General features: G+C 65.2%; 1 protein-coding gene across 1 annotated transcript in view; it reads left to right on the top strand.

Annotated features, from left to right (window-relative positions):
- Positions 1 to 10,618, top strand: part of ATP2A1 (ATPase sarcoplasmic/endoplasmic reticulum Ca2+ transporting 1) — a 28,604-nt gene extending 17,986 nt beyond the window's left edge. Inside the window, 9 exon segments of the mRNA XM_066984156.1 lie at positions 1,268 to 1,488; positions 3,030 to 3,042; positions 3,044 to 3,139; positions 3,141 to 3,234; positions 3,318 to 3,403; positions 5,361 to 5,494; positions 5,589 to 5,706; positions 5,792 to 5,909; positions 10,421 to 10,618. Coding sequence (XP_066840257.1) covers positions 1,268 to 1,488; positions 3,030 to 3,042; positions 3,044 to 3,139; positions 3,141 to 3,234; positions 3,318 to 3,403; positions 5,361 to 5,494; positions 5,589 to 5,706; positions 5,792 to 5,909; positions 10,421 to 10,458 — 918 coding nt within the window. The 3' untranslated portion in view covers positions 10,459 to 10,618.
- Positions 10,619 to 14,104: the final 3,486 nt, after the last annotated feature.

The raw sequence follows: 14,104 nt of genomic DNA, 5'->3' as shown, positions 1-14,104 counted from the left end.
ACGTGGTTTTGGGGTCCCACCATCACCCCCAGCTTGGCTTTGGGATCCCTCTAGTCTTGACGTGGTTTTGGGGTCCCACCGTCACACCAACGTGGTTTTGGGGTCCCACTATTGCTTTGACGTGGTTTTGGGGTCCTACCATCACCCCGACGTGGTTCTGGGGTCCCACCATCACCCCCAGCTTGGTTTTGGGATCCCTCTAGTCTTGACGTGGTTTTGGGGTCCCACCATCACCCCCAACATGGTTTTGGGGTCCCACTATTGCCCTGACGTGGTTTTGGGGTCCCACCATTTGGGACATCGGTGACTGTTGGGAACGGCGTTGGGGACGGTGTTGGGGATGGTGTTGGTGACTTGATGGTGTTGGGGACCTTGGTGACTGGTGACGGTGTCGGGGACGTTGTTGGCCGTTGAGAACGGTGTTGGGGACACGGTGACGCCGTCGGTGACGCCGTTGGGCACACTGTTGGCGATCGCGTTGGCGACTGCCGATGACGGCGTTGGGGCCGTTGTCGATGACGTTTTTGGGGACACCGTTGGTGATCGCATTGGTGACTGTTGGGGACGGTGTTGGGGACTGGTGGCAGTGTCGGGGACCTCGTTGCCTGTTGAGAACGGCGTTGGGGACACCGGTGGCAGCGTTGGTGACGCCGTTGGTGACGGTGTCGGGGACGCCGTTGGAGGCTGTCGAGAACGGCGTTGGGGACGATCTCGGTGACGTTTTGGGGGGCGTTGTTGGTGATGGCGTTGGCCACTGTTGGTGACGGCGTTGGTGACACTGCTGGCGATCGCGTTGACGACTGCCGGTGACGCCGTTGGGGCCGTCATCAATGACATTTTTGGGGAAATAGTTGGCGATCACGTTGATGACTGCCGATGACGCCGTTGGGGCCGTCGCCGATGACATTTTTGGGGAAATTGTTGGCGATCGCGTTGGCGACTGCCGGTGACACCGTTGGGGCCGTCATCGATGACATTTTTGGGGAAATTGTTGGCGATCGCGTTGGTGACTGCCGATGACGGCGCTGGGGACGTCATCGATGACATTTTTGGGAAATTGTTGGCGATGGTGGCTGCCGGTGACGCCGTTGGGGCCGTCATCGATGACATTTTTGGGGAAATTGTCGGCGATCGCGTTGGCGACTGCCGGTGACGCCGTTGGGTCCGTCGCCGATGACGTTTTTGGGGACGCCGTCGGCGACAGCGTCGGTGCCACCACCGCGCCCCCCCCCCCCCCGCCCCGTGACACCCCCTCCCCGCCCCGCAGACCGGTGACGGGGTGAACGACGCGCCGGCGCTGAAGAAGGCCGAGATCGGCATCGCCATGGGCTCGGGGACGGCGGTGGCCAAGACGGCCTCGGAGATGGTGCTGGCCGACGACAACTTCTCCACCATCGTGGCGGCCGTGGAGGAGGGCCGGGCCATCTACAACAACATGAAGCAGTTCATCCGCTACCTCATCTCCTCCAACGTGGGCGAGGTGGTCTGGTGAGCGCCCGCCGCACTCCGCCCCTCCCAGTCGCCTCCCAGTCGCCTCCCAGTCGCCTCCCAGTCACCTCCCAGGGCCCTCCCGCTGCCTCCCGCTTCCCCAAATCCCTCCAGTTCCCGCTAGTCCCTACCACTCCCTCCTAGCCCGCCCAGTTCCCACCAACTCCTCCCACTCCCCCCCAGTTCCCCCCAGGCCCTCCCGGTCCACCCAGTTCCCCCCACTCCCTCCCAGTCCCTCCCAGTCCCACCCAGTCCCTCCCACTCCCTCCAGTTCCCTCCACTCCCGCCCAGTTCCCCCAGCTCCTTCCTCCGCCCCCAGTCCCCCTAAGTTTCCCCCCATCTGCCCCGCCTCCCAGCACCTCCCAGTTGCCCCCCAGTTCGTCTCCCCCACTCCTCCCAGTGCCCCCAGCCCCTGAACTCCCCCCCCGTTTCACCCTATTTCCCCCTGCTGCCCCTGAATTCCCCCCCGTTTTCCCCTTCTCCCCGTATTGCCCCCCATTCCCCCCACTCCCCCCATTCCCCCCACTCCCCCCATTTCCCCCACTCCCCCCATTTCCCCCAATCCTCCCCATTTTCCCCCGTTTCCCCCATTTTCCCCATTAACCTCATTTTTCCCCACTCCCCCCATTCCCCCCATTTTCCCTCTCTCCCCCCATCTTGCCCCCATTCCCCCCATCCCCCCCATTTCCCCCCAATCCCCCTATTTTCCCCCATTCCCCCATTTCCCCCACTCCCCTTATTTCCCCGTTCCCCCCATTTTTCCCCACTCCCCCCATTCCCCCCATTTTGCCCCATTGCCCCCATTAACCCCATTTTTCCCCACTCCCCCTTTCTCCCCATTTTCTCCTCTCCCCCCACTTCCCCACTCCCCCCATTTCCCCCAATCCCCCCTAATTTCCCCACTCCCCCCAATTCCCCCCCACTCCCCCCACTCCCCCCATTTCCCCCATTCTCCCCCATTTCCCCCACTCCCCCCTAATTTCCCCCACTCCCCCCTAATTCCCCCCACTCCCCTAATTTCCCCCACTCCCCCCTAATTCCCCCCACTCCCCCTAATTTCCCCCACTCCCCCTAATTTCCCCCACTCCCCCTAATTTCCCCCACTCCCCCCTAATTCCCCCAATTTCCCCCCACTCCCCCCACTCCCCCCACTCCCCCTAATTCCCCCCACTCCCCCTAATTCCCCCACTCCCCCTAATTTCCCCAATTCCCCCCTTTTCCCCCACTGCCCCCTAATTCCCCCCACTCCCCCATTCCCCCCCACTCCCCCCTAATTCCCCCCACTCCCCCAATTCCCCCCACTCCCCCCACTCCCCCTAATTTCCCCCACTCCCCCTAAATTCCCCCACTCCCCCCATTCCCCCACTCCCCCCTAATTCCCCCCACTCCCCCTAATTTCCCCCACTCCCCCCTAATTCCCCCCACTCCCCCTAATTTCCCCCACTCCCCCCCAATTCCCCCCACTCCCCCCATTCCCCCCGCCCCGCTCCCCCCATCCCCCCCAATCCCCCCCCCCCCCCCCCCTGACCCGCCTCCCCCAGCATCTTCCTGACGGGCGGCGCTGGGGCTGCCCGAGGCGCTGATCCCGGTGCAGCTGCTCTGGGTCAACCTGGTGACGGACGGGCTGCCGGCCACCGCGCTGGGCTTCAACCCCCCCCGACCTGGACATCATGGACAAGCCCCCCCGCAGCCCCAAGGAGCCCCTCATCAGCGGCTGGCTCTTCTTCCGCTACCTGGCCATCGGGGGTGAGCGCCAGACCCCCGGGACCCCCCCCCTGCCCCCCCCCCCCCGTGCCCGTCCCGGCACCAGCGTGGTTTTATCGCCGTAGGTTACGTGGGGGCCGCCACCGTGGGCGCTGCCGCCTGGTGGTTCCTCTACGCCGAGGATGGGCCCAGCGTCACCTACCACCAGCTGGTGAGCGTGGGGAGGGCGGCCGGGGGGGGTGGGCGGGGGGGTCGTCGTGGAGGTGCTGGGTCCCTCGTCGTGGTGGTTGGGTGGTCATCGCGACGGATGGGTGGTCGTGGTGGTGGTTGGGGGGTCATGGTGGTGGTTGGGGGGTCATGGTGGTGGTTGGGGGGGACGTGGTGGTGGTTGGGTTGGTCATCATGGTGGTTGGGGGGTCGTGGTGGTGGCTGGGGGGTCGTGGTGGTGGTTTGGGGGGGGTCGTGGTGGTGGTTGGGTGGTCATCAGTCACGGTTGTTGGGTGATCGTGGTGGTTGGATGGTCATCGTAGTCTTGGTTGGGTCATTGGGTGGTCATGGCGGTGGTTGGTTGAGTCGTTGGTTGGTCATGGTGGTGGTTGGGTCATCCTCGTGGTGGTTGGGGGGTCATGGTGGTGGTTGGGTGGTCATCATGGTTCTGGTTGGGTCATTGGGTGGTCATGGCGGTGGTTGGGTGGTCATGGCAGTGGTTGGTTGAGTCGTTGGGTGGCCGTGGCGGTGGTTGGGTGGTCGTCATGGTTCTAGTTGGGTCATTGGGTGGTCATGGCGGTGGTTGGTTGAGTTGTTGGTTGGTCATGGTGGTGGTTGGGTCATCCTCATGGTGGTTGGGTGGTCATGGTGGTGGTTGGGTGCTCATCGTGGTCTTGGTTGGGTCATTGGGTGGTCATCATGGTGGTGGTTGGGTGGTTGGGTGGTCGTGGTGGTGGTTGGGTGGTTGGGTGGTCGTGGTGGTGGTTGGGTGGTCATCGCGGTGGTTGGGTCATTGGTGGCCGTGGCGGTGGTTGGGTGGTCATCGCGGTGGTTGGGTGGTTGGGTGGTCGTGGTGGTGGTTGGGTGGTCATCGCGGTGGTTGGGTCATTGGGTGGCCGTGGCGGTGGTTGGGTGGTCATCGCGGTGGTTGGGGGGTCGTCATCGCCTTGGCTGGGTGCTCTTGGCGATGGCTGGGTGCTCATCGTGGTGGTGGCCCCGTCAGCACGGGGCTTGGCTGCTCTTCGTTGGGGGGGGCAGGGGGGGGGCCATCGTTTGTCACGGGTGCCGCCCCCACCACCGCCGCGTTGCCGTCCCCAACCGCCGCGTTGACCCCACCCCACCCCGTTGACCCCCCCCCACCCCAATGACCCCCCCCACACCCCAATAACACCCCCCCCACCCCAATAACACCCCCCCACACCCCGATAATGCCCCCCACCCCGATAACACCCCCCCCACCCCGATAACACCCCCCCACGACCCCGATAACGCCCCCCCACCCCGACAACACCCCCCCACCCCAATAACACCCCCCCACGACCCCGATAACGCCCCCCCACCCCGACAACACCCCCCCACCCCAATAACACCCCCCCATGACCCCGATAACGCCCCCCCACCCCGACAACACCCCCCCACCCCAATAACACCCCCCCACGACCCCGATAACGCCCCCCCCCACCCCGATAACACCCCCCCACCCCAATAACACCCCCCCACGACCCCGATAACGCCCCCCACCCCGACAACACCCCCCCACGACCCCGATAACGCCCCCCCACCCCGATAACACCCCCCCACCCCAATAACACCCCCCCACGACCCCGATAACGCCCCCCCACCCCAATAACACCCCCCCACACCCCGATAACGCCCCCCCACACCCCAATAACACCCCCATGACCCCGATAACGCCCCCCCCACCCCGATAACGCCCCCATGACCCCGATAACACCCCCACGCCCCCGATAACGCCCCCCCCACACCCCGATAACACCCCCACGACTCCAATAACGCCCCCCACACCCCAATAAACACCCCCCCACGACCCCGATAACGCCCCCCCCACCCTGATAACGCCCCCCCGCACCCCGATAACGCCCCCCCGCACCCCGATAACACCCCCCCACGCTCGGATAACGCCCCCCCCACCCCAATAACGCCCCCCCCCCCGCCCCCAGACCCACTTCATGCAGTGCACGGAGCACAACGCCGAATTCGAGGGCCTCGACTGCGACATCTTCGAGTCGCCGGTGCCCATGACCATGGCGCTCTCCGTGCTGGTCACCATCGAGATGTGCAACGCCCTCAACAGGTGAGGGGCCGGGGGACGAACCGGGGGGGGGGGCCGGGGGGGGGTCCCGGTGCCACCCCCGGTGCCACCAGGGCCGTGCCGCCGCCCCCCGCAGCCTCTCCGAGAACCAGTCGCTGGTGCGGATGCCGCCGTGGGTCAACATCTGGCTGGTGGGCTCCATCTGCCTCTCCATGTCCCTGCACTTCGTCATCCTCTACATCGAGCCCCTGCCCGTAAGGGGGGGGGTCCCGGGGGGGGGGGGGGGGGACGCGGGGGGGACGCCGGGGGGGGCTGAGCGCTGTCCCCCCGGCCCCGCAGATGATCTTCAAGCTGACGCCGCTGGACCTGGCGCACTGGCTGATGGTGCTGAAGATCTCCTTCCCCGTCATCCTGCTGGACGAGGCCCTCAAGTTCGTGGCCAGGAACTACCTGGAGGGTGAGGGGCGGGGGCCGCCGCTGGCCCCAGCGTGTCCCCCCCGGTGTCCCCGCGTCTCCTTGTCCCCGCGTCCCCGCATCTCCATGTCCCCACATCTCCATGTCCCCATGTCCCCATGTCCCCACATCTCCTTGTCCCCATGTCCCCCTGTCCCCAGATCTCCATATTTCATTGTCCCCATGTCCCCATGTCCCCACATCTCCATATTTCATTGTCCCCATGTCCCATGTCCCCACATCTCCTTGTCCCCGCGTCCCCGCATCTCCATGTCCCCCGTGTCCCTATATCCCCGCATCTCCTTGTCCCCATGTCCCCACATCTCCATGTCCCCATGTCCCCATGTCCCCACATCTCCATATTTCATTGTCCCCATGTCCCCGCATCTCCTTGTCCCCATCTCCCCACATCTCCATATTTCATTGTCCCCCTGTCCCCACATATCCCCATGTCCCCCCACATCTCCCTGTCCCCATATCAATGTCTCCATATTCAATGTCATTGTCCCCAATGTCCCCATGTCATCTCCCCAAGGTTGTCCCCAATGTCCCCATGTCCCCAACGTCCCCCCATGTCCCATGTCCCCATGTCCCCCCGTCTCCCTGTCCCCACCATATCTCATTGTCCCCATGTCCCCATGTCCCCAATGTCCCCAAACATGTCCCCATATCCCAATACATCTCAATTTCATTGTCCCCATCTCCTTGTCCCCATGTCCCCAATGTCCCCATGTCCCCAATCGTCCCCCCCACATCTCCATGTCCCCATATCCCAATGTCCCCATATCCATATCTCATTGTCCCCATGTCCCCAATGTCCCCAACGTCCCCAAGTCCCCAACGTCCCCAAGTCCCCAAGGTCCCCATGTCCCCAAGGTCCCCCCATGTCCCCACATCTCCATGTCCCCCCCACATCTCCATGTCCCCATATCCCAATGTCCCCATATCCGTATCTCATTGTCCCCATGTCCCCATGTCCCCAACGTCCCCAAGTCCCCAAGGTCCCCATGTCCCCAATGTCCCCATGTCCCCAACGTCCCCCCATGTCCCCACATCTCCATGTCCCCCCCACATCTCCATGTCCCCATATCCCAATGTCCCCATATCCATATCTCATTGTCCCCATGTCCCCATGTCCCCATGTCCCATGTCCCCAATGTCCCCATGTCCCCAACGTCCCCATGTCCCCACCTCCCCATGTCCCCCCCACATCTCCATGTCCCCATATCCCAATGTCCCCATATCCATATCTCATTGTCCCCATGTCCCCAATGTCCCCAATGTCCCCATGTCCCCAATGTCCCCAAGTCCCCAAGGTCCCCATGTCCCCAAGGTCCCCCCATGTCCCCACATCTCCGTGTCCCCAATGTCCCAATGTCCCCAAGGTCCCCATGTCCCCATGTCCCCAACATCCCCCTGTCCCCACCTCCCCATGTCCCCACATCTCCGTGTCCCCCCATCTCCATGTCCCCATGTCCCCATCTCCATACCTCGTTGTCCCCATGTCCCCACATCTTGTCCCCACATCTCCATGTCCCCCCCATATCTCCCTGTCCCCATATCCCAATGTCCCCATATCCATATTTCATTGTCCCCATGTCCCCATGTCCCCATGTCCCCAACATCCCCAACATCCCCATGTCCCCAACGTCCCCGTGTCCCCACATCTCCACATCTCCGTGTCCCCACATCTCCGTGTCCCCAATGTCCCCATGTCCCCATGTCCCCATGTCCCCACATCTCCTTGTCCCCACATCTCCACGTCCCCAACGTCCTCACATCACTCCCGGTGTCCCCTCCATCATCCCCATCCCCCATCGTCCCCACACCCCCATCGTCCCCACCCCCCATCGTCCCCACCCCCGGTCGTCCCCACCCCCCGTTGTCCCCTCGCTGTCCCCCCGTCCGTCCCTCACCGCCGTCTCCGCTCCCGTAGCGTAACCTCGCGTCCCCTCCGTCGTCCTCGCACCCGGCCGCAGGTACCCCCGGACCCCCGGGTGTCCCCGTCACCCCCTGTGTCCCCTTGTCACCCCCCATGTGTCCTCGTCACCCCCGGGTGTCCCTGTCACCTCCGTGTGTCCCCATGTCACCCCCCATGTGTCCTTGTCACCCCCGGGTGTCCTCGTCACCCCCATGTGTCCTTGTCACCCCATGGCCGTGTCCCCATCACCCAACGGCCACCCCAAATGTCCCCATCACCCAACGGCCACCCCAAGTGTCCCCATCACCCCACGTGTCCCTGTGTCACCCCCAGGTGTCCCCCTCGCCCCATTTTCGTGTCCCCATCACCCAAATGTCACCCCAAATGTCCCCATCACCCCATGGCCGTGTCCCCGTCACCCCAACGGCCACCCCAAGTGTCCCCGTCACCCCACGTGTCCCTGTGTCACCCCCAGGTGTCCCCATCGCCCCATTTTCGTGTCCCCATCACCCAAATGTCACCCCAAGTGTCCCCATCACCCCATGGCCGTGTCCCCATCACCCCAAATGTCCCCGTCACCTCCAAGTGTCACCCCCAGGTGTCCCCATCGCCCCATTTTCGTGTCCCCATCACCCAAATGTCACCCCAAGTGTCCCCATCACCCCATGGCCGTGTCCCCATCACCCCAAATGTCCCCGTCACCTCCAAGTGTCACCCCCAGGTGTCCCCATCGCCCCATTTTCGTGTCCCCATCACCCAAATGTCACCCCAAGTGTCCCCATCACCCCATGGCCGTGTCCCCATCACCCCAAATGTCCCCGTCACCTCCAAGTGTCACCCCCAGGTGTCCCCATCGCCCCCATTTTCGTGTCCCCATCACCCAAATGTCACCCCAAGTGTCCCCATCACCCCATGGCCGTGTCCCCATCACCCCAAATGTCCCCGTCACCTCCAAGTGTCACCCCCAGGTGTCCCCATCGCCCCATTTTCGTGTCCCCATCACCCAAATGTCACCCCAAGTGTCCCCATCACCCCATGGCCGTGTCCCCATCACCCCAAATGTCCCCGTCACCTCCATGTGTCACCCCCAGGTGTCCCCATCGCCCCATTTTCGTGTCCCCATCACCCAACTGTCACCCCAAATGTCCCCATCACCCCATGGCCGTGTCCCGCTCACCCCCAGGTGTCGCCTCCATGTCCCCGTCACCCAACGGCCACCCCAAGTGTCCCTGTGTCACCCCCAGGTGTCCCCCTCGCCCCATTTTCGTGTCCCTATCACCCAACCCTCACCCCAAATGTCCCCATCACCCCATGGCCGTGTCCCCATCACCCAACGGCCACCCCAAGTGTCCCCATCACCCCACGTGTCCCTGTGTCACCCTCAATGTCCCCCTCACCCCATTTTCGTGTCCCCATCACCCCCCAGTGTCACCCCAAGTGTCCCCATCATCCTCCATGTCCCCGTCACCTCCAAGTGTCACCTCCAGGTGTCCCCAGCACCCAACTCTCACCCCAAGTGTCCCCATCACCCCATGGCCGTGTCCCCATCACCCCCAGGTGTCACCTCCATGTCCCCATCGCCCCATTTTTGTGTCCCCATCACCCAACTGTCACCCCAAATGTCCCCATCACCCCATAGCCGTGTCCCCATCACCCTAAATGTCCCCGTCACCTCCATGTGTCACCCCCAGGTGTCCCCCTCGCCCCATTGTTGTGTCCCCGTCACCCAACGGCCACCCCAAGTGTCCCCATCACCCCACGTGTCCATGTGTCACCCCCAGGTGTCCCCATTGCCCCATTTTCGTGTCCCCATCACCCAACTGTCACCCCCAGGTGTCCCCATCACCCCCTAGTGTCACCCCAAGTGTCCCCATCACCCCATTTTTGTGTCCCTGTCACCCAACGGCCACCCCAAGTGTCCCCATCACCCCACGTGTCCCTGTGTCACCCCCAGGTGTCCCCATCGCCCCACGTGTCCCTGTGTCACCCTCAATGTCCCCCTCACCCCATTTTCGTGTCCCCATCACCTCCTAGTGTCACCCCAAGTGTCCCCATCACCCCATGGCCATGTCCCCATCACCCCAAGTGTCCCCATCACCCCATGGCCGTGTCCCCGTCACCCCAAATGTCCCCATCACCCCCTAGTGTCACCCCAAGTGTCCCAATCACCCCATGGCCGTGTCCCCGTCACCCCAAATGTCCCCGTCACCCCCAGGTGTCCCCCCCAGCTGTCTCCATCACCCCATGGCCGTGTCCCCGTCACCCAACGGCCACCCCAAGTGTCCCCGTCACCCCACGTGTCCCTGTGTCACCCCCAGGTGTCCCCATCACCCCATTTTCATGTCCCCATCACCCAACGGCCACCCCAAGTGTCCCCCTCACCCCATTTTCGTGTCCCCATCACCCCCAGTGTCCCCCAGTGTCCCCATGGCCGTGTCCCCCTCCCCCCGGTGTCCCCCAGTGTCCCCCCACACGTCCGTGTCCCCACGTCCCCCAGGGGCAGGGCAGTGACAAAGTGGGGAGGGGGAGGGAAGGGGAGGGGGAGGGGGGCTCAGCCCCGCCCCCTCTGACGTCACCCCCCCCCCCCCAATCAGCGGCCGACGCCGAGGACACCCGGAAGAAGCGGAAGTGACCCCGGGGGCCCCCCCGCGCCGTGGGGCAGCCCCACCCCGAGCTATGGGGCAGCCCCACCCCACGGGGCCCCCCCTCCCCGCGCCGTGGGGCGGCCCCACACCGGGGCCCCCCCCCCCACCGGCGCCGCTTATTTATTGCCAATAAAGGGAACCCCCCGACACGACGCCTCCTCCCTGGGGGGGCGGGGGGCGGGGCTTGGGGTCAGGGGGCGGGGCTTGGGGTCGGGGGGCGGGGCTTGGGGTCAGGGGGCGGGGCTTGGGGTCACGGGGCGGGGCTTGGGGTCACGGGGCGGGGCTTGGGGTCAGGGGGCGGGGCTTGGGGTCAGGGGGCGGGGCTTGGGGTCAGGGGCGGGGCTTGGGGTCAGGGGCGGGGCTTGGGGTCAGGGGGCGGGGCCACCCAGAGCCCTGCCCCCGAGTGGTTAATGGGTTCGCATCGTCGGGGTGCCCCACACTTGGGGGTCTGGGTCATTGGGGTGCCCTTCACACTTAGGGGGTGCCCCACACTTGGGGGTCTGGGTCATCGGGGTGCCCCACACTTAGGGGTGCCCCACACTTAGGGGGTGCCCCACAAAGCTGGGGGTCCGGTTCCTATCGGGGTGCCCCCACACCTTCAAAGGGGTGCCCCACACTTGGGGGTCTGGGTCATTGGGGTGCCCCACACTTGGGGGTGCCCCACACTTGGGGGTCTGGGGGGTGCCCCACATTTGGGGGTCCGGTTCATTGGGGTGCCCCACACTTGGGGGTCTGGGTCATCGGGGTGCCCCACACTTAGGGGGTGCCCCACATTTGGGGGTCTGGGTCATCGGGGTGCCCCACACTTAGGGGGTTCCCCACACTTGGGGGGTGCCCCACACTTGGGGGTCTGGGTCATCGGGGTGCCCCACACTTAGGGGTGCCCCACACTTAGGGGTGCCCCACACTTGGGGGTCTGGGTCATCGGGGTGCCCCACACTTAGGGGGTGCCCCACAGTTGGGGGTCTGGGTCATCGGGGTGCCCCACACTTTGGGGGTGCCCCACACCGGGGGTGCCCCACACTTGGGGGTCTGGGTCATGGGGGTGCCCCACACTTAGGGGTGCCCCACATTTGGGGGTCTGGGTCATTGGGGTGCCTCCACACTTGGGGGTCTGGGTCATCGGGGTGCCCCACACTTAGGGGTGCCCCACACTTAGGGGGTGCCCCACACTTGGGGGTCTGGGTCATGGGGGTGCCCCACACTTAGGGTGTGCCCCACACTTAGGGGTGCCCCACAGTTGGGGGTCTGGGTCATTGGGGTGCCCCACACTTTGAGGGTGGCCCACACTTGGGGGTCTGGGTCATCGGGGTGCCCCACACTTAGGGGGTCCGGTTCGTTGGGGTGCCCCACACTTAGGGGGTGCCCCACACTTGGGGGTCTGGGTCAGGGGGTGCCCCACACTTAGGGGGTGCCCCACACTTAGGGGGTGCCCCACAGTTGGGGGTCTGGGTCATCGGGGTGCCCCACACTTAGGGGTGCCCCACACTTAGGGGGTGCCCCACAGTTGGGGGTCTGGGTCATTGGGGTGCCCCACACTTAGGGGGTGCCCCACACTTGGGGGTCTGGGTCATTGGTGCCCCACACTTAGGGGGCAGCCCCACATTTGGGGGTCCGCATTGCGCCCCACACTTGGGGGTCTGGGTCAGGGGGTGCCCCACACTTGGGGGTGCCCCACATTTGGGGGTCCGGTTCATTGGGGTGCCCCACACTTAGGGGGTGCCCCACACTTAGGGGTGCCCCACACTTAGGGGTGCCCCACATTTGGGGGTCCGGTTCATCGGGGCACCCCACACTTGGGGGCGCCCCACACTTCGAGTGCAGCCCCTGGGGGTCTCCGCCCCACACATGGGGGTCCCGCCCCCTTTGGGGGGGGCTTCCCCGCCCCGGGGCGGTGCCGTGGGGCAGAGCCCACCCCAGGGCGCCCCGCAGCGCCCCGGCTCAGTCCCCCAGCACCTCCTGGCCCTGGCAGGTCAGTGGGGCCCGGGACCCCCAAGCCAGCCCCACGGCGGGGGGTCCGGCCCCATAGCGTGGGGGGCTCGGGGCGGGCTGGGGCCGGGGACGTGGCGGCTTTGGGGTGGACTTTGGACCCCCGGCCGGGTTGGGGGGGGGGCCGGGGCTGCTGGGGGGAGGGGTGAAGGGGCTATGGGGCAGCCGTGGGGCAGGACGCATCCGTGGGGCAAGACTGGGGGTCGGGGCTTGTCTGTGGGGCAGGATTGGTCACTGGGGGTGTCCGTGGGGGGCAGGACCCATTGCCGGGGTGTGGCTGTGGGGCCGCGCTGGTCACCGGGGGGCGTCTATGGGGCAGGAGGTGGCTGTGGGGCAGGACCCATTGCTGAGCCACGTCTATGGGGCAGGGCCCCTCTATGGGGCAGGGCCCCTCTATGGGGCAGGAGGTGGCTGTGGGGCAGGACCCATTGCTGAGCCACGTCTATGGGGCAGGGCCCCTCTATGGGGCAGGGCCTATCTATGGGGCAGAACCCATCTATGGGGCAGGACCTATCTATGGGGCAGGACCCATCCATGGGGCAGAACCCATCTATGGGGCAGGACCCATCTATGGGGCAGGACCCATCCATGGGGCAGGGCCCCTCTATGGGGCAGGACCCATTGTTGAGCCACATCTATGGGGCAGGACCCATCTATGGGGCAGGGCCCCTCTATGGGGCAGGACCCATCCATGGGGCAGGACCCATCCATGGGGCAGGGCCCCTCTATGGGGCAGGGACCCTCTATGGGGCAGAACCCATCTATGGGGCAGGACCCATCCATGGGGCAGGGCCCATCCATGGGGCAGGGCCCCTCTATGGGGCAGGACCCATCCATGGGGCAGGACCCATCCATGGGGCAGGACCTATCCATGGGGCAGGGCCCATCTATGGGGCAGGACCTATCCATGGGGCAGGGCCCCTCTATGGGGCAGGACCACTCTATGGGGCAGGACCCATTGTTGAGCCACATCTATGGGGCAGGACCCCTCTATGGGGCAGGACCCATCCATGGGGCAGGACCCATCCATGGGGCAGAGCCACTCTATGGGGCAGGACCCATCTATGGGGCAGGACCCATTGTTGAGCCACATCTATGGGGCAGGACCCCTCTATGGGGCAGGACCCATCCATGGGGCAGGACCCATCCATGGGGCAGAGCCACTCTATGGGGCAGGACCCATCTATGGGGCAGGACCCATCTATGGGGCAGGACCCATTGTTGAGCCACATCTATGGGGCAGGACCCATCCATGGGGCAGGACCCATTGTTGAGCCACATCTATGGGGCAGGACCCATCCATGGGGCAGGACCCATCCATGGGGCAGGACCCATCCATGGGGCAGAACTCATCTATGGGGCAGGACCCATCCATGGGGCAGAACCCATCCATGGGGCAGGACCTATCCATGGGGCAGGGCCCATCTATGGGGCAGGACCTATCCATGGGGCAGGGCCCCTCTATGGGGCAGGACCACTCTATGGGGCAGGACCCATTGTTGAGCCACATCTATGGGGCAGGACCCCTCTATGGGGCAGGACCCATCCATGGGGCAGGACCCATCCATGGGGGCAGAGCCACTCTATGGGGCAGGACCCATCTATGGGGCAGGACCCATTGTTGAGCCACATCTATGGGGCAGG

The sequence above is a fragment of the Anser cygnoides genome, chromosome 28 (genome assembly GCF_040182565.1).
Source record: "Anser cygnoides isolate HZ-2024a breed goose chromosome 28, Taihu_goose_T2T_genome, whole genome shotgun sequence".
Lineage (NCBI taxonomy): Eukaryota > Metazoa > Chordata > Aves > Anseriformes > Anatidae > Anser > Anser cygnoides.
Note: the sequence above shows the minus strand (reverse complement) of the source record. Positions and strands in the feature narration are given on the sequence as shown.